This window comes from Microtus ochrogaster, chromosome X, assembly GCF_000317375.1.
Source record: "Microtus ochrogaster isolate Prairie Vole_2 chromosome X, MicOch1.0, whole genome shotgun sequence".
NCBI classification, from domain to species: Eukaryota; Metazoa; Chordata; class Mammalia; order Rodentia; family Cricetidae; genus Microtus; species Microtus ochrogaster.
Genome location: NC_022026.1, coordinates 46,539,046 through 46,558,854, shown reverse-complemented (window position 1 = coordinate 46,558,854; position 19,809 = coordinate 46,539,046). Strand labels below are relative to the sequence as shown.

The 19,809-nt window shown below is 40.7% G+C and overlaps 1 protein-coding gene across 3 annotated transcripts in view; it reads left to right on the top strand.

Annotated features, from left to right (window-relative positions):
- Positions 1-15,331, top strand: part of Ctps2 (CTP synthase 2) — a 117,750-nt gene extending 102,419 nt beyond the window's left edge. For all 3 annotated transcript variants that reach the window (XM_005358772.2, XM_005358771.2, XM_013350599.2), the window contains exons 18-19: positions 13,123-13,231; positions 15,129-15,331. In XM_005358772.2, the coding sequence (XP_005358829.1) occupies positions 13,123-13,192 (70 nt within the window). In that variant the 3' untranslated portion in view covers positions 13,193-13,231; positions 15,129-15,331. The remainder of the gene's footprint in view (positions 1-13,122; positions 13,232-15,128) is intronic.
- The last annotated feature ends 4,478 nt before the right edge of the window (positions 15,332-19,809 follow it).

Below are 19,809 nucleotides of genomic sequence, written 5' to 3'. Positions count from 1 at the left end.
CACACACCCCCACCAACTCCACACATGCACACACCCCCACCAACTCCACACATACACACACCCCCACCAACTCCACACATGCGCCTCCCCTCCCGCTCACTAAAGTGTAATTTAAAAGTACATGCAGCCGGGCACGGTAGTACGTGTTCTTACTCCAAGTGTTCAGGAGGCAGAGGAAGGCACAACTCTTGAGTGTGACGCTTAGCCTTGTCTACTATTAAGTTCAGGCCAACCAGGACTACACAGTGAGACACCCCCCCCCCCAAAAAAAAAAAGAATAAGGGAAGGAGGAGGAAGAAGGAAGGAAGAAGAGGAGGAGAAGTAGCAGCAGTTGCTATCACAGCCAGGTGTGGTGGTTCACACCTATAATTCTAGCACTTGGGAGGTGCAGGTAGGTGAGTCACCATGGGTTTGATGGCAACCTGGACTACAGATTGAAGCCTTGTTTCAAAATATAAAACAAAAAATTAAACTAAGAGCCTTGTTTTGGTTCCACCTAAGAATACATGCGTATTCAGTAATTGTTGAGTCAAAATCAGAATATAGTTGTGCTCACAGCTCATATTCATGACAGTGACGCAGGGTGCATTGCATACAGGGGTCAGTCAGAGACGAGATGGAAGGAGAGTCTGGAGAAGGAAGAGTTTCAGGTTTTCTGTGCTCCCTTACTCCCTCTGTGATGTCAAGTGCACCCTCATTCCAGCACTGGCACACAGGTGTGTGTGTGTGTGTGTGTGTGTGTGTGTGTGTGTGTGTGTGTGTGCGGGTGTTTCTGCCCATAGAATTTTATTTGAGACTTGGAGTTGAGGGATTTTTTACTAAGGGCTTCATCATACAGATGTTCTCTGCCTAGCATCCATCAAAATTCCAGCCTTCCTGAAGGAAAGCAGTGATCATCATAAATCACATATGCGAACAGTGTAAACTGGGAGAAGTGACCTGATTCACGTTGGTAGTGGAAAATTCATTCTGAAAGCCCTCAGCTATAGACTGACCCTACATGCGTTCTGAAAGATGGCGACTGCCAGGTTAATTCTTTTTGATAAGTACAATGAATCCATTTGCAGAGTAAATAAGTCTAATGGGAAATTATGTTCCATTCAATAAGTAATTGTAATCTTTGGTAATATGTCTCCTTCTGTGTCTAAATATTATCTGTCCTGTCTATAAGAGGTAAACACAAGGGTTGGAGAGATGGCTTAGCCCTTTGAAAATGCCTACAGTTCTTCCTGGGGACCTGACTTTGGTTCCCAGCACCTACATCTGGCAACTTAAAACCACCTATGAGTCCAGCTCAGGGGATCCACCACTTCTTCTGGGCTCCTTGGTTACATGCACACAAGTGGTATTTCCTCACAAAGACATGCACATATGCCTGTCTTTAAAAGGGAGCCACAAGTTTGAATGGTCTTGCTAGCGTGGTTAGAGTGGAATCAGACTGCTTCATATAATTATAAGAAAAATTTAGAAAACTTGGACACTTGTGTCAGGAGTGAGGGGACAGAAACACAGCTCCTCAATGTTAGTCTTAGCAGTTACAGGAATTTCCCAAGACTTTCAGGGACCTTGATTCAGGCCAAATTAGGGTTTGTGACTTGGGCACTGGAGAGACTTCAGCACTAGCTGGTATAATGAAGTAGAGTTGGAGATTTTATTGAAGACATTTTAATATAGAGGGTCAAGAGAAAGAGAGGTGCTCAGAAGAAAGTACTACACAGTGAGAGCATAATGTGGGCTTCTCCCAATACTCACAGAAAGTAGGGTATAGCCGACGTGAGTTCTGACTCTGCAAGGGACACGCACAGTGACTCATCTGAGCAGTAGCTGCATATACAAGTTGCATAAAAAAAGCTTGCTTAGAAATCTTTTTCCCCTTTTTCTTTTTCATTTGATAAAAGATATCTGAGGTGGCTCTGGAGATGCCTTGAATGGAGTTATAGTCTGGTAAGGAGAAATCAGGAACCATTAGGGTTGCATTAAGGACTTTAGTATATGTCTTTTCCCTATAAATGGGTTTCTGATGAAAATTCTTAGAGAATGTTTTATAGATAGAAAGGGGAAAAGACTTTTTTTGAGATTTTCATTATTTTTACTTTCTGTGTGTGGGGTGTCTTGCCTGCATGTATATCTGCACACCATGTGCATGCAGTACCACTGGGACCAGAAGATTTGTCAGATCCTCTGTAGCTGGAGTTACAGACTCATGGAAGTCACCATATAGGTGCTGGGAACCAAACCTGGATCTTCTGGAAGAGCAGTCAGTGAGTTCTCTTGACTGCTGAGCTATCTCTCCAGCCCTGAAACGGGTTTTAAGCAGCTAGAAACTAATTGTGCTGGAATTCTCGATTCTCTATTGCAAGAGGCTTTAATTGGTTTCCAGGGTGAGGAGCTCCTCTCTGCTTCCCATGTTCCCAAAACATTCCTGGTCTTCCATTTCTACCTTTATTGTTCTAAGTAGAATATGCTAAGGTGCATATAATGGGGAATTCTTTAGTCTGTAGAAACAAAGAGTCTATATAACCTGTGTGAGGAATATTCCTCTGGGGATGGTGCTGGTGACTGAACTCCAGGCCTTCCTCTTGTTAAGTGTGCAGTCTTATACTGAGTCACGCTCCTCAGCCCCAGCCTGGGAATTCCATTTTAAAGCAGCAGAAGGATATACAGTTTACTGTTTTCAGCACATGTGTTTCTCTGTCTGCCCTGCATAGCTCTTATGCCCAGTCGCTATGCAACAAGTTTAAGAATGGCTTCTAGTTTTATGATGTGGGCATCTGTCAGGCCCATTTGTAGGTTGGAGTAAAACTCTTGCTTGGGTACTGCTCATTCTGTATCAGAGCACAAGAACTCAGGTACAGACAGTCCACAGTCCACAGGAATACAATTCTTTGGGGAAGCAGGGCTTTAAAGGATAAAACAGGGCTTTTAAGACGATTGAGTAACATTTTATTATAGGTTTTGGACCTTGAATTATGACTCCAACGAACATTTACTGTCTCTTGTACAAAGAGATCATCTTTTCATGGAAAACCAAGAGGCATAGTGGTATAAAAACAATAGAGAAGGCACTTGATGATGCATTGTATTTGAGTGACTATTGCAGACCAAACTCAAAAGTCAGAACTACTTCATAATGAAAAGAGTCCTTAAAGGAAGTATGTTTCTGGAGTCTGACTCTTCCATTTCCTTCTCCCCTTCTAGACTGAACTTCTAGTGTAAGTCCATTGTTTTCTTCCCATATTGTAGTAAGGAGTGTGTGTGGGGGGGATTTGTTCTGTCCCGCCCAGCTAGCTTACACCCAAAATAATCACACAGAAATTGTATTAATTAAATTACTGCTTGACCCATAAGCTCTAGCCTCTTTTTGGCTAACTCTCACATCTTGATTCAACCTATTTCTAATAATCTGTATGTCACCACGAGGTTGTGGCTTACCGGGAAAGATTCAGCATGTCTGACTTGGCAGCTTCATGGCGGCTCTCTCTGTCTCTGCTTCCTTCCTCCCAGAATTCAGTTCTGTCTCCCCACCTACCTAAGTGCTGCTCTATCAAAAGGCCAAGGCAGTTTCTTTATTCAACCAATGAAAGAAACACATAGACAGAAGAACCTCCTACACCACCATATGTTCTTGCCACTTATTTTTTTTTGAGTGATGCTGAGTATTAAACCCAGCCAGTGCTTTGTACATGCTCCAGCCTTGGGCTCCATCCCTGGCCTACTATGACACCTTCATCTTTGAATCCTGGAGGCAGTCAGAGAAGGAACACATTTCATTCACATTGTCTCTGTCTGTCTTTCTAAATCACATACTGACTTCCAACCTGAGACGTGTTACTTCTCTGTTGATTTCAAGATGCAATGTTACAGAAAATTTGGGGGAAAACACCCATAAGCTCAACAACCTAAGATAATCACTGTATTAAATTTTAAATATTTACATCTAGTCTTTCTACCTATTCTTTTTGGTTGTAGTTATGTGGTAGTTTCAATGAGACTGGCCCCCCATAGACTCATGTTGGAATGCTTACTAGTTACAACAGTTGGTGGAACTGTTTAGGAAGAAGTAAGGGGTGTGGCCTTGTTGGAGGAGATGTGTCACTAGGCTTGGGCTTTGAGGTTTCAAAATCCTGCACTATTCCCAGTTAAAACTCTCTGCCTCATGGTTGTCCTCTCAACATATGAGCTTTCAGCTATTGCTCCAGTACCATGCCTGCTTGCCTATTGTCAGGTTTCCCACCATGATGGTCATGGATTCACTCTCTGAAGCTGTAAGCAAGTTGCCTTGGCCATGGTGTCTCTTCACAGCAACAAAAAAGTAAGCTAGGTATAATAGTGAATATATGTATTTCCCCCCCAAATTTTTTTATTTTGTAAGCTTTCAAGTATATTAGCAAGATAGAAGATTAGTCCAGCAAACCTCGTAGCCATTTGAGCACATTTACCAGTTGTTATAGCTCTGTTACGCTCCCTTTCTCCCTCTATCTTCTGTATACAAAGTTTACTTTTGAACCTTTAAAAGTTGTAAACATGGTGGCACTTCATACCTAAATATTTCATAAAATTTCCTAAAATTAAGACATTTTTCACACAGGTCCATGTCACACCTAAGAAAATTAACATTCACTTTCAATGACATTATCTACTATTCAGCTCATGCTTTTAGCTTTGTAGGAGGGTCTCACATATCCCAGGCTAGCTTCCAGCTCAATATGTAGCTGAGAATTATCTCGAATTCTTCCCGCCACCTCCTGGTACTGGGATTGCAGGCTTGTACTATCACACTGGTATGTGCTGCTGAGGATTGAACCCTAGGCTCTCTCCATGCTGTGCTAGCACTATACTGTGCTACAACAACATGTGGCCTGAGAATTTAGACCCTAAGCTTTGGAGTTGGGTAGAACTTGATGAATCCAAACCCAGCTCTTCTTTCCTGAATGGTTTGGACCTCATCTTTCTTTGCACTTGTTTCTTTATAAAAAAATTTCTTTGGAGCCAAGAAGGCAGATCTCTATGAGTTCAAGGCCAGCCAGGGATACATAGTGAGACCTTGTCTCAAAAAAGGGGGCAGATAGTTATGGATTAATGTTATAGTTTAGTATTTATAAGGCCCTGTACTGTATCCTAGCAATGCACCACATACAGTCCCCCACCCACACACACAAAGTAAAAACGTCCATAGTTTACATGGTCATAATGAAGACTAAGTTTCCCACTATACATAAATAATTTTACACAATGCGTGATCTATCATAGAAACTTAAATGTGAATTACTATTATTCTAATATTGTTACTAATTTTACCTTAGTTCCAGCTACCTTCGTCTTTTACTTAGTACAAAGCCTTTTGCCTGGACTTCCCTGCCTCTGGTTTTTCTTAATCTATCTTCTGCCATTAGAATGGTCTTCCCACACGACTTTGCAGCTCAAAACCCTCAAAGGCTTACCTTGGTTTATAGATTAAAATGCACATAAATCCATACAGAATATCTCGAAGTCTTGAGAACACCCCAGAGAGGTTTAATGCCTTTGCCTCCTGACTATTGATATACGTTCTGGACCTGCTTAGTGAGAGGGAACACCAGTCTATATCCTATTAGGACGCCAGCTCATGGGGCATGTGAAGGTGGGCACGGGGCTGGGGGACACTGTACCTTTCTCCCTCCAAGCCTTAGAGTCCAAGGCTTGCCTTCCTCACTTTCCTGCTCCAAACCAAAGACTCAGAGGTTCTCCTCTGCACCTGTGTGCCTTTCAGTTTCCAGTACTCTGTGAACTTGGGCCCACCTTGACTTTTGGCCTTCATGGTTGATGCTGCTAGGGCCAATCATACAATATGTGCTCAAACATTTTATTGCTGTGGTGGTGGTGGTTTTGATGGTGGAGTTGAGGCTTCTGGGTCTGCATCTGTCACTCGTTGGAGGTTGTGTCCAAGTCGCCATTGTCCACCCTTAGGGCTGCTGTGAGGAATAGTGGCAAAAGGCTTGGTAAACTTATATCAAAAGACTGCTTTTGCTCCTTTGTTACATTGGGAAAGAAAGCCCAATCTTTTTTTTTAAGCAGTTCTTTTCAACATCTTTTCAACACCCCCTCCTCCCCGCATGATTGTTTGACTTTAGCCCATACTGTGAGGGTTTTTTTTCTGGTAAATTATTGTTAATAAGTCACATCTGAGTACTCCTTCTTTTGGGGATTATGCATTGGTTAAAAGGTCTCTTTATAGGCTGCACTTCACTGTGGCGTTGATAATACGGTTGCCAGCGAGCAATGGCGTTCATAGTGATACAGACCACTGTGCTTTGAAAGCCCTGCCTGGGTTGAAGTCTCCTGTTTACTATGAGATGCAAAACTCATTCAGAGCATACTAAGGTTTTATTCCTTGCTCTTGTGTTTTATGGCTTCCAGGGGCCCTTTGAGAAACAAGAAAGTCTAGCAGTACCAATGCTTTGGGGAAAACTGCATGGCAATGTGTTTTTAAAACACACTTTTTCACACGAAATGGATTTTGATACAAAGTATTGTAGGAGCTCATGCATGCTGTGAGTCTTAACTATGCCATTAGACTTGTTTTAAAATTTTAACCACCTCTTTCTATTAATAGAGAAGAAGTGATTTAATGGCTGCTTCAGGGTAGCATAAGAGGTGGGATATATGGAGCATCACCACACCCTTCCCCTAGTATCTTAGACTGTTTTTATATACTGGTAATTTATTAGGAGTAAGGCGTCATTGACAGACAGGTTATTTATTACTTTTAAATCAATAACTATAATTTAAAACTTTTTCAAATGACTGAAATGTTTTGCCATTTGGTATAGTGCTGGCCTAGCATGTATGAAGCCCAGGGTTCCATCCCTAGCACCATGTAAACAAGCTTTGACAGATCACATCAGCAATCTAGCACTTATGAGGTAGAGGCAAGAGGAGCAGAAATTTGAGGTCATTCTTGGCTACATAGTGGATTTGCAATCAGTATGATCTACAAAAGACTGTCTCAAAAGCAAATAAACATGGAGACCATTGTGGTCAAGCCTTGAAAGTCAGAGTAGTGTCCTAGAATAGCAATTCCCACCTGTACTGAAACTGATGGTTTTTATCTTGCCACTGTTAGAACCCAGCCCTGAAGCACAGAGGGGTGTGAGCAGGACAGCAACTCACCCAGTCTTTCTGACATCTGGAGGTGGAAGGCAGCCTGACTGCTTTCACATTGTACAGTCTCACATTAACCAAGCCCCACTCCCTGCCCTCTCACGTAGCCCAGTAACATACGCCTTATTCCCTTGCCTTGGTCAAGTAGCATAGGGTACATACTGACAAAGCCTGCTTCTTTGTGAATGACCTCCCTTTCCCCTGGAAGCGGTTAAGAGTAGACTCCTTGCTTTGTTGGTAGAACTGAAGCTTCTTATTTCAAATCCCCAGCTAAAAATCTTACATAAAATATGGTTTGACTTGAGCCAGGTAGTGGTGGTACATACCTATAATCACAGCACTCGGGAGGTAGAAGCAGGCACATCTCTCTGAGTTTGAGGCCAGCCTGGTCTATAGCATGTTCCAGGACAATCAGGGCCACACAGAGAAACCCTGTCTCAGAGGGAGAGGGAGGGGGAGAGGGAGAGGGAGGAGAGAGAGAGGGAGGGAGAGGGAGATCCATGAACTACTTTTTAAAATAAGAGAGTTTCCACAACTTGCAGGACATGTGCATGAGAGATATTTGCTATGATTTTAATTAGCCATACATAGAAAAGCCTTTAAAAACATTTTTTTGAGGATATTGATAATCATGACTACCATAGGGATTATAGTTTATTTTTAGTCATTTATTATTTTTTAAGTTTACTTATAACATTTTTATTTTGCATGCATGATACTCTGTGTGTGGTGTGTTGAGACAACAACCTTCAGAAGTCAGTTCTCTTCCTTTCACCAAGGGGTTCTTTGGATCGAACTCAAGTTCTTGGGCTTGGCGGCAGGCATCTTTACCTGCTGAGCCATCTGGCTGGCCCCATTAGTTTTAAATCAATACTCTCCATTAAAACTTTCTCAGATGATGGAAATGTTCAATAATCTGCACTATTCAAAAAAATGGCAGTCATTAGCCACAAATGGCAACAACGTGTGAGTATAAGTAAGGAATGGAATTTTCAATTCTATTTCACTCTTAATTGTTTTAAATGTAAATAGCCATGGTTACTTGTACTTATATTGAATAATTTTAAAACTGTGCCTTCCTAAAATGTAACAAGAGCTATATGTGTCTGTTTTGTGACACTTCTTAGAATTTAACATGAAAACCTCTAGTATTTAGCTAGGCATAGTGCTGGTCTTTAATTCCATATGCACAAAGATGAGGCAGGAGGATTGTGAGTTTGAGGCTGTGTGGACTACATTGCAGAATCATTTTCCGTTAACAACAACAAAAGATCCTAGTGTGTGTGTGTGTCTGTAGATTATTTAAAAAGATGGGTTATTTTAAAATGGAGCTGTGATAGTTTTAGTGAAATATGCCTGTCTATGTGCATATCTAGCTTATGACTGACTTTTGAATTTGTTTTGTGTGAAATAAAAATGATCCCTTAAACCCTACAGGTCCCAGAGTGGCAATGACATTTTCTAGTTTGTTGCAGAAACTGGTGTTGTTTTATGTTTGTTTGGTGACCCACATTTTATTTCTATCACTTGTTTTTTGCTTCCAGATGAATGCTTTAAATCAGCAAGTTTAGCAGGAACGCCTAGTCTGATAATTCTGTTCTTGAGTGTCATGGTTTATTGTTCTACCTAGTCTCAGAACGCTTAGGAAATATTTTTAACCTTAGCGATGAATAAATTCAAGCTGAGCCTCAATTTGCTTGACTCAGGTTGTTCCATTCTAATGCACTGACAGCTCGGTGAAGACAACCTTCAGGTAGAAAATGAGAGCTGGTGGGCTAGAGTCGAACCATCTGAGGGCTCTGGTGGGGAATTCTGCCTAGTACAGGAAATAATTCATTCTTACATTAATTTTTGTTTTTTAAATTAATTTAAAAATTATTTTTAGTAAGTAATTCGGAAACTTAAATTTTCCGAATTTAATGGTTTTTCCTGACTCTATATTTCCCTAAGTTTTGAGAGCATGTCATAGGAACATGTAACCTTCATGAATAGCAAAAGCTTATTTTTATGTAATTTTCAGACCAGATTTATACATCTCTGACTAATCTCTGATGAAGTTGTAGTTGTTTGGATTTTTAATTAATTAGTTAAGTTTGAGATAGGCTCTCACTCAGAAGCCTACAATATCTTGGAACTCACTCCGAAGTCTAGGCTGGCTTCAAATTTATCATCCATCTTCCTTTCCCAGCATTGTGAGTACTGAGATAACAGGCAGGGACTCCCATGCCCAGTTTTTGCAGGGCTAGGGATTGGAGGCAAGCACTCTTTCAACAGAGCTAAATCTCCAGCCCTTGCGTCAATCTTAAAAAAAACAAACAAACAAACAACAACAAAAAAAACCAAACAAACCAACTACTAAAACAAGCTTCAGTCATTTTATACAGCAGTACGGGTGCTTTTCCCTAGCTAAAGAGTGCAACTGGGTAAGCAGAAAGTAGATTGTAAGCAACATCCAAAACTCTAGAAATGACAGAGACATCTCATTGCCTGGACAAAGTTCTTCTGTACCATTGGGGCATCCATCTTCAGCCTACAGGCCCATAGTATCCGGCAGACTTTTCCATGAAGCAGGAAATTTCAAAGGCAGTTCCACCTAAATTGGTAGTTTGTCAGTAACATTCTTCTGTGTCCTGCAGAATGTCTAGCAGACTCTTTTCTGAAGCAGGAACTGCAAAGGACCTTCTCAACTTTAGGCAAGTTCAGCAGTCATTTCTCTGTGGAGCCTGCATGCACAGTTCATCAAGAAGTCCAGGCAAGAGCAGTTTCTTGCCCAAATGGGTAACCGACTCCATAAGGAGCCTATTCAATGCCCATTCCTCTTGAAGTAGACTGGTGCTGCCAGGAGCAGACTGTCTCATGTAATGAAAAGTCCTAAGTTCTTTTTTTTTTAATTTCTGTTTACTTAGGTAATATTATATCCTTCTGGAGTCTTCTATGTAGTTAAAACATTTATAGTTCTAGTTACATTTTCCTTAGTCATGATAAAAGATAAAGTACATATAAATATTATAACTGTAAAAAAAAGAGTGCAACTGGGAGATGTTATTTGACTTTAATAATAACAAGGATATGTGGTTTTTTATATCTTCAGCTAACATATATTCCATTTCTGACCAATTCTTAACCTTTTACTACCTGTTTTCTCTGGTCTGCTGCTCCCATGCCCCTGCGGAAAGTCCAGAAGGAGAGCGGCTAAACAAAGGGAGATGTGGATGATGTGTTCTGTCTGCTTATCGGTAGTCACTCTGTGAGTGTAGACTAGGAGAGTTTTCTAGTCTGTCTGCATAGACCTTCTCCAGCACTTTCCCTGTTTCTTTTAAAAGAACAAAAGTGAAATTTCACCTGTTAAGGAATACAGACTTTTATTGCTATTTGGGTGAGCAAGTGCTTGGCCAAAGTCAGGGATGGCTCAGGTATGAAGCACGACAGTCTTTATCAGGAAATGAAGACCCAGGGAAACCTTAGTTTGTTCTCCTTCTGTCTCTGTTTCCCTCCATCTCCCCCTCTCTCCCTATCTTCCTCATTTCTTTCTCCTTCCCTCACTCTCTCCACCCTCTCTCTTTCTCCCTGTGTGTGTGTCAGAGGACAACTTTATGGAGTTGTTTCGCTCCATTCAGTTTTCATGTGGTGGCTTCTGGAGATTGAATGCGGGTATTCAGGCTTGCACAGCAAGTACTTTATCTGCTGAGTTATCTCACTGACCTCTTTAGTGTTTTCTGTTATAGCATAGCCGATGAACAGCAGGAGAAACATGAGGAAATATAAGTGGACAAAGAGGATGTGATATCATGACAATAAACTCGGAGAACTTAGCAAAGCTGACTTGTTCGGTTGCTTTTTTTTTTTTTTACTTCTTTCACTTCAGGGTCTGAAGATCTGCTTCAGGGAGGGTCAAAGTGCCTGTTTTAGGGCAGAAGGGCAGATGGAAGTTCAAGAGACCTTCCTGTGTATACTTTCATTATGGGGGTCCCACCAGAGAAGACTACTCAGACACAGTTAATAGCCTAGTCAAAGTCTTTATTCCAGCTGCTGGGACTACTCTCCGGTATTCAGGACTCAACTTTGGCCCAGAGATTCTAGAGCAAGTGGCTTTTGGAAGCCAAACCCACATCTGGTTATCTTGCTCAGCAGCTGTAGGGGGAGGTTTTGCACAAGCAAGCAGCTTAAGAAAAACTAAGATGAGCAGATATGGAGGGAGAGGTTTGCACGAACAGGCTGCTGTTTAACAGGAGCCAGGATAAATTAACTGGGTATCTTGGCCTTGGGTTCCTACAATAGATTCAGGTAATTTCCCATGGGATTTGCCATCAAGGAGATAAAATCCTAGTCAAGCCCCAAATGGTCTCATGAAGAGCGTGGGGTGGAGGAACCCCTTCACTGTCTTGCCCTGTCATACCACCTCAGATTCCTTTACTTTAAAATGTTCACTATGCCAAGGTGCCATATTTTGGAGTAGTGTGTCCTAGACCCTCTCATTGTTAAAGAAAACGATTGTTGGGGGAGCAGGAGGGAAATGGGAGGAGGTGGAAATTTTTAAATTGAATAATAAAAAAATAAAAAAACAAAAAAGTATAATGATTGTTGTCAGAGGGATAAAAAGTGAAAAACCTCCAGTATTGAACTAATAGATTGTGCACTTGTAAACAAATTGTCTTCAGTAGGTGCAGGACAATGTGGTACTCAACCTCAGACAGATTGAGTCTCTCATCTAGATTAGCACAAAATGAAGGGATTTGTCAATTCTGTTTTTCTTTTCCTTAAAAGTTTTGTTTGAGAGGGTTCTAGCTATGGTCTTCTGGCTGCATTGCTTTGGTTCTGTGATAAGGCAGAACACCATGCTGGGAAGCACATGGTAAAAGAAAACTGATTACATTATGCTGGCTAGGAGGCAAAAAGGGAGAAGAGGGGCTGAAGTCCCAGTAGCCCCGTCAAGGTGTGCCCATAGTGACCACATTTCCACTTGCCTCACTTCTTTCAAAAATGTCTTCGTGTGTGTGTATGTGTGTGTGTGTGAGAGTGTGTGTGCGCACGCGCGTACATGTGATGTATTTGCATACGTGTCTGCCACAGTGAGGACAGTGGAGGTCAAAGGACAACTTTTGGGATCCGGGTGTTGGATTCAGATCTTAAGGCTCTACACAAAGTGCTTTAACCAGCTGAGCCATATTGGTGGCCCTCCTTCTTTACAAAATATCTAAAATTAAACAAAAATTTAAGGTTACCCTAGAAGTATATGTCAGTATGTATCAAATACTGAAAGTATTCCTCTTGGTACCCTCACTTGCCTTTCTTTTCTCCTCCCTCCCATTAGTCATCTTCACCCCCTAGACAATTTACTTCATGTCATATATATGTGCATGATTTTATGTATTTTCTGTAAAATAATAGGAAGTACAAAATGCTAACACATAAACAGTGTCTTTCTGAGTCTGGGTTAGTTGTCTGCCTACGATCATCTCAGCTGCATCCATCCTGCAGCTCTCATGACTTCTTTTGAGACAGAAGTTTACAATAGCCTCGGTTGGCCTGGAACTCTTTGGCAATCCTCCTGCCTCAGCCTCATAAATTCTGGGGTTACAACTGTGAGCCACCACTCCTGGCTTCAGACTTTCATACGAAATCAGATTGTTGATAGAACTTGAGTAGAAAGCAAGCCACAGGTACAGGGGCAGGCAGCCGAGCAGTTAAGGCTTTGTGGAAACGGACAGCTGATCTGTAGTCTGTGCTTTCTACATTTCAACCCTTGAAACGCTTTCCTTAAGTTTCCGAAGAACTAACTTAGGACTTGTGATGAAGGCAAGTAATCAGCTGCTCTGAGCAAAGAAGGACCAGTGCATGTAGTTAGACTACAGAATGATCATAGAATATCACTTAGTATTTCTTCTACATGGGTCTTCACTATGGAACAGGTTTGGAGCTACAACTTGACTAATTACTTGTGGCTTTTTTAACATCTTGCTGAGTAATTTTTCTCTGTTATAGTGATGCCTACAGTGATGTCAGCGACGACAGCTTTTCAGAGGCAAAGCTAGCTGAACTGGAAATCAACTGAAGCTCTTTATGCCTCAGGAATGACAGGGGCCACCTGAAGGTAAGAAAGCATTTTGGGGAATCATTTGTTTGTCTTACAACAAGCTGGCATCTTGATAGAGATGGCAGCATTACAGGACTTGGTTTGCAGGGTCCTTCTCAGACCAGATTTAGCCTCAGTGCTATCAAGAGACAGTATTTGGGAGAGAGGGCATGTGTCTGAGGCCAGGAATGAGCATATCAATAACTATAAATTACTGGTTAGAACTGTAATAGTCTATTTTGGAAGTTGACCAGAAAAAGCTTTGTTAACACCAGATAGTATTTTCTGCTATGGGCTGTCCCAGCTATTCTGTCACTGCAACGAGAAAGCAGCCTTAGGCACTATAGAAATAAGTGGATGTGGCTGGGTGCCAATACAACTTTATTTACAAACACTGTCTGCTAATTGTGTGTATATGTTACATGTCTATGGTGCCAACACTCAGGCAGTGCAGTTCAAAATAATCCTCAGGTACACAGTGACTTGATTATATTAGATGCTATCTTAAAAACAAAAACAACCCCCCCAACATACTTGCTGAATAAATTACAGTTATCCATTTATGAAAAGCTCAAACCATAGTTAAGAGCACCTGCTATGCCAGCCTGATGACTTGATCTCATGTTGGGAGGAGAGAACTGATTCCTGGAATTTGTCCTTTGACTTTCACACACATGCTGTGGCACAACTGTGCTTCTCTCTCTCTCTCTCTCTCTCTCTCTCTCTCTCTCTCTCTCTCTCTCTCTCTCACACACACACACACACACACACACATTTATGCAATACACATTAGTAAAAAATAAAATTTGAAATAGGGAGCTAGAGAGATGGTTCAGTTGTTTAAAGTGCCGGCCAGAGGATCCAAGTTTGATTCCCAGCACCCACATCATGGCTCGTGCCTATCTATGACTATCATGACTATTCTCCAATTCCATGCCATCTGGTGTCTTCTTCTGCCCTCTGTGGGCATCAGGCATGCGCATGGTGACCAAATACACATACAAGCAAACACTCAGCACATAAAGTGAAATAAATAAATCTTTTAAAAGTTTAAAAGAAATAAAGTTCAACAAAATAAAGCTAAAGACTGAATGTGTTGTAGGCTACTCATAGCAGAGCAGATTCTCTTGGTTTTGTATAAAATAAAATATGATTGAGTCTGGAGAGATGAGTCACTAGTTAAGAGTACTTATGGCTCTTATAGGCGGCCTGGGTTCAGTTCACAGACCCGTAATGGAGTTTTCAACCATCTGTGACTCTGGTTCCAGGGGATCTGATGCCCACTTCTGACTTCTGAGAGCACCAGGCACACATGCAGTGTACATACATGCATGTAGGCAAAACACTCAAACATAAATAAATAAATAAGTCCAAGAAATAAAAATTATAAGGTAGTGTTGTATCTTTGCAAGAAGAGGCTAGAGACAGGATTGATGTTCAAGGGCAGCTTATTTCCTCTGTTACTATATTTTATAAGAGAGAACAGCATCATGGATAGTGTTATTAAGTTTGTACTTGGAGCCAGATGCCACTTGGAATGACACTAAAGGTTATGGCAGGCCTTGGGTTGGGTTTGCTAGTATTTAGTTGGAACAACAACTTTTGGACAACTTGTCAAGAGTTCAGTGTTCTGTTCACCTGGGCCTGTTGCTCAGTGATAGCGCGCTTGACTGCTTTGCCTGGGGCCCAAGTTCAGTTTCCAGAATTACCAAACTAAAACGGAACCACAAGGAGTTGTATCACTCTACTAGGAGCTCTCTGAGCTCTCTGTTGATTTTTCTGTTTATCTGAGGCTACTGTTGTCATAAGTGGGGTGGTCTCAAGCTAAAATGCTGTAAAGATTAACAGCGATGATTTTAAAGGTGCTTATTATTTACTTTTTGATGGAACTAATACTTACCTTTTCTTTTTAAAGCCTCTGAAGTAATTATACTTAAGATGAAAGAATTATCTGAAGAAACCACCACCCTGTTCCCTAGACACGGGCTATGAAGATTCAAAGGGAATCGGAAAATGTTTACTTCATGAAAGAGAACCAAAGGGATTCTTTTCTTTTCCCCCTAGAGGCAGCCTGTAGCGCTCACACATTTCTGTACTTAATTAAATGTCATTCAGCAGCAATTCTGGGGGCGGAAAGTGTTTCTGTGTTTTGTCCGGAACATAGTTAGGTCAAAGTGGTAAGCAAGAACCAGGGGAGCTTTGCCTTCCCAATATTGTGTGGGGAAGGTGGCAGACATGTGCTATAACCAATATTGGGTTTAAAAATGAGTTATTCTTTTACCTGGATATGAAGTATACGTTAATGTGGGCGTTAAGATGACTTCAGTTTCTCATTCTGTTTATTTTCAGTTAAAAGTGAAAGATGGCTTATTCTTAGTAGTTAAGAACGCTTGCTGTTCTTCCAGAGGATCTGGGTTCAATTCCCAGCACCCACAGGCAGCGCACAGCTGCCTGTAATTCCAAGATTTGACACCCTCTCACAAATATACATGCAGGAAAAACACCAATGCATATAAAATAAAAATAAAATTTTTAAAAAGTGAAATTTAGAAGGTGCAAGACATGGGGTTGTAAGTAAGCCTGTTTTCTCAAATAGAAAATGTAAAGAAGGGAGATTTGAAAACTCGGGAATCGGGTTGAGCTGGGTCGAGTTCCTTCTCTTCAGCCCACATAGTGGAAGGAGCAAATCAACTTCCACAGTTGTCTTCTGACCCCTGCATCACACACACACACACACACACACACACACACACACACACACCATTTTTTTTTATTTTAAAATTTAATAATCCTTTTGTTTCTAATTAAAAGTAATTTTTATTATTCTTTTGACAACCTCATACGTGTATAGAATGAAATTTGGTCATCTTCCCCCTTTAACACCCTCTCCCCTCACATTCTTACTGAAAGCCTTCCTCTCAACAAGTCCCCATCTTATTCTCGTGTCTTTTTGTTGTTTGTTTTTTGTGACTATTGTCTTCTTCTTTTTGAGATAGCACTGTGTAGCTTATTGTAGTCTTGAACTCACTGTGATCCTCTGGCTTCAGCCTCCCAAGTGTTAGGATTTTAGGTATGAGATACTATGCCCTGCTCAACATCAGCAATTTTTTTTGAGACAAGGTTTGTCTCCATAGTCCTGGCTGTCCTGAAACTCACTCTGGAGACCAGGACTCAAACTCACAACTGCCTTTGCCACTCAAGTGCTGGGCTTCAAGGTGTGCACAAACATGCTTGGCTAGCATTTTTATAGCAAAAAGAACTATTTGAAAGTGGATGGTACAGCGGCATTCACTGATCCTGTATAGCTCTCGGTTTAATATAGCGACTCCAGAATTAACCCCTGTTCTTGTTAGTAGTAACTCCTCATTCCCTAGCAACGGTTAGATCCAGATTGATTGAGGCAACGTGGGAATAGAAGAAAGTGCAGACCAACATCTACACAAGAAGAATTATTCTTTAACCAGAACAGCTGAAAGACATCGGTCTTTCCTTGGACTGTGTGTGCATGTGGTACAGAAAAGAGGACTTTGGGGATGGAAGATTCCATCTGAAGATCAGTTCTCTGAAGTCTCAAGTGGTAGATAGCAGGTTGGTATGTTCATCCTCCTATCAGAAAAGTCCTGGGTCCTAACGACCCATATGCTTTACCAGTTAAGTCAGCTTTTCAGCCTAGAGTTTCTCAGCCCACCTGAAGCTTTGTTTTGATTGTTGTCTTTAGCCCTTCAGCAGCTACCAGTCATTTTGTATAGATTTTATTACTCTAGTAGTTCATACAAGTGAAACCGTATGGCACGTGTGACTTTTTGTATCTGGTTTCTTTTACTGACCTTAATCTTGTCAAGGCTTACCCAAATGGTCGCATTCCTCCTTATAGCTCAATAAAATTCTGTTGTATATGTTCACCACAGTTTATTCATTGTCGATGGACCTTCGGCCTGTTGTGAATAGTGCTCCCACAAATCATCATGTGGAAATATTTGTTGTGAATTTGCTTTTGGTTATGAGTATGCACCCAGGAGTAGGAGTGCTGTGGTATATGCTATTTTAAACTTTATTTCAACATTTTTTAGATTAAAGTTTATGTGTATGAATGTTTTGCCTGTTTGTATGTATGTGTACCACACATGTACCTGGTACCCACTGAGATTAAAAGAAGGCATGAGATTCTCTGGAACTAAAGTTACAGATCGTTCTGAGCCATTATGTCCATGCTGGGACTCCAGTCTCAGTCCTCTGCAAGAGCAACAAGCGGTCTGAATTCCTGAGCCATCTCCCCAGCCCCCTAATTCGATATATTTTAATTCAAAATTAACTTACAAAACAAGTGAACAAAGTAACAAGTTTACTTTTAAAACAGAATTTGTAGCACTGCAGAGATGGCTGAGTGGTTAAGAGTGCTTGTTCCTCTTTCTGATGACCCAAGTTCAGTTCCCAGCATCTACACTGAACAACTTGCAAAGGCCTGTAATATCTCTAGGGGATCCAGTTACCTTCTTTTGGCATCTGCATCCATGTGACATATATATATATATATATATATATATATACACACACACACACACACACACACACACACACACACTCACACTCACAAATACCACATAAATAAAAATAAGTATAAATAAACTAATAGTCTAGACTTGTACTTCCCTTACCTGTCCTATTCATGGCCTGAGTGCTCATAAATGTATAAAAACACAGTTTGTGCTTCAAAGGAGAAAACATAATTTTTTCAGGAGCCAAGTATGAGTGACCATGGCCCACTAACACAAATTTAAGTTACCCAAAATGCCATGTTACAATGTAGTAACTTTCACAAGCTTTTTATAGTAACAGAACAAAGAAAATAAGGCACTTTTCTATATTTTTGGTTGTGAGCCCAGCCTTTAACAGCTGAGCCATCCCTCCAGGCCAAGGCGCTTTTCTAATACATGGGTGAAAACGTCAGGTAGGCAGTTTCAGAAAAGCAGGGAAACATCTGCTATAGGCCTGATGACATTCTTAGCTTTTAAATTAGTAGAAACTAAGGTTATGCTTGTATATTCCAAGTGGATTTGCCTAACAGTCACAAGGATGTTAGATCATACACAGAGTTAGGCAATGTGTGACTATTTAGAGGTCTAAAATACCCCAAGATAATTTGGCCGTTGACCTGCCACCTTCCAATTTCTTCACAACTATTGAAGTTCAGCCTTGTGGAATGTTCATTATAGGTGTGATTTTCTCTGGGAATTTCAGATAGCTTAGTTGTTCATATTAAAGCATTCATATGCTAATTTTTATTTTTAAATTTTACCTTAGACTTTATTTTTATTTTATTTGTGCAAGTGTTATGCCTGCATGTATGTACGTATGTATGTGTACCATGTGCATTCGGTTGCCTGGGTATTCAAGACCCACCATACAGATGCTGGGATCTGAATCCAAGCCCTCTGTAAGAGCAACTGTTAATCCAAATATGATGAGGAAGACCACTGGCCTAAATGATCATGACCAAATTAATTAAAGTAAGCAGTTAATTAAATTAAGCCTTTTTTTATTTGTGTATATAGTCTGCCTCACCTTAAGACAGGATTCCTTGGGCATCAGGAAGACAAGGTTTTTATAGCTTTTGGGGTAGGGAGTTTCTAAATGGGGGACTTGGTGAGGAAAAATTAATGAACAGAACATAAGTATAACAAGTTAGTCCTAATGAACTGCTCAATAAAAGACATTGTTGCAAGGTGGGCATAACAAGGTAGTCATAACAACAGGTAGCCATAACAAGGTAGTTATAACAACTCATTTGAAATACAGGTAGGGTTGCAAGATAGTTATTAACTTTTGGAAGCAAAGGCATAGTTGCCATTCCTGGAACAGGCAGTACAGAACCATTTGTAGTTAAGGTTACAGGTGGGGCATAGCCCAGTTCTTGAGAAACAGGTTTAATCATAAACAGGAATGAACTTTACTGTAAGATGGCTTTTAAGCCTAAGATGGAGGCAGGCTGGTTCATCACAGCAAGTGTTCTTTAACTGCTAAGGCATTTCTCCAATTCCTCACATACTAATTTAAATATTTTAACCTCTTACTTTTTTGGTGGTTCTTGTTTTTTGCCTTTTAAGCATTTTGTTTTTAATGCTGTAAGGTGCCATATCATTATTTTATAAGATGCTACAGAAATCTTAGCTGCCCAATACATGCAAAATGGAAACACATCTTTGTGGTTAAAAAAATAATATTAAATTGCTTTAGTGTTCCTCTTGTGAAAATTATAGCAATAAGATTACTAGAGGCTCTGAATGAAAATCCCAGGTTAAAAGCGGCAATTGGTCTAGCTGAGAGAGAAGAATGTACTCACAAAGGGGATACTTTAGCATCACAAAAGGGTAGGCTGGCTTAAATGGACATTTTCAATTTAAATGATCCTGAGTTCTCAAGTCACTTAACAACTGAGTGCTTTTGCTGTGGCTAATGTGGCAGTAGGAACAGAGAAAAGACACTTAAGAAACAACCCTTGGTTGTTGCCATGTGTGTGTGTGTTGTGCGTGCATGAACTTGAAATGAACTTGGTTAATGAACTTGGAATCTAGCAAAGAACAGAACAAATACCCGAG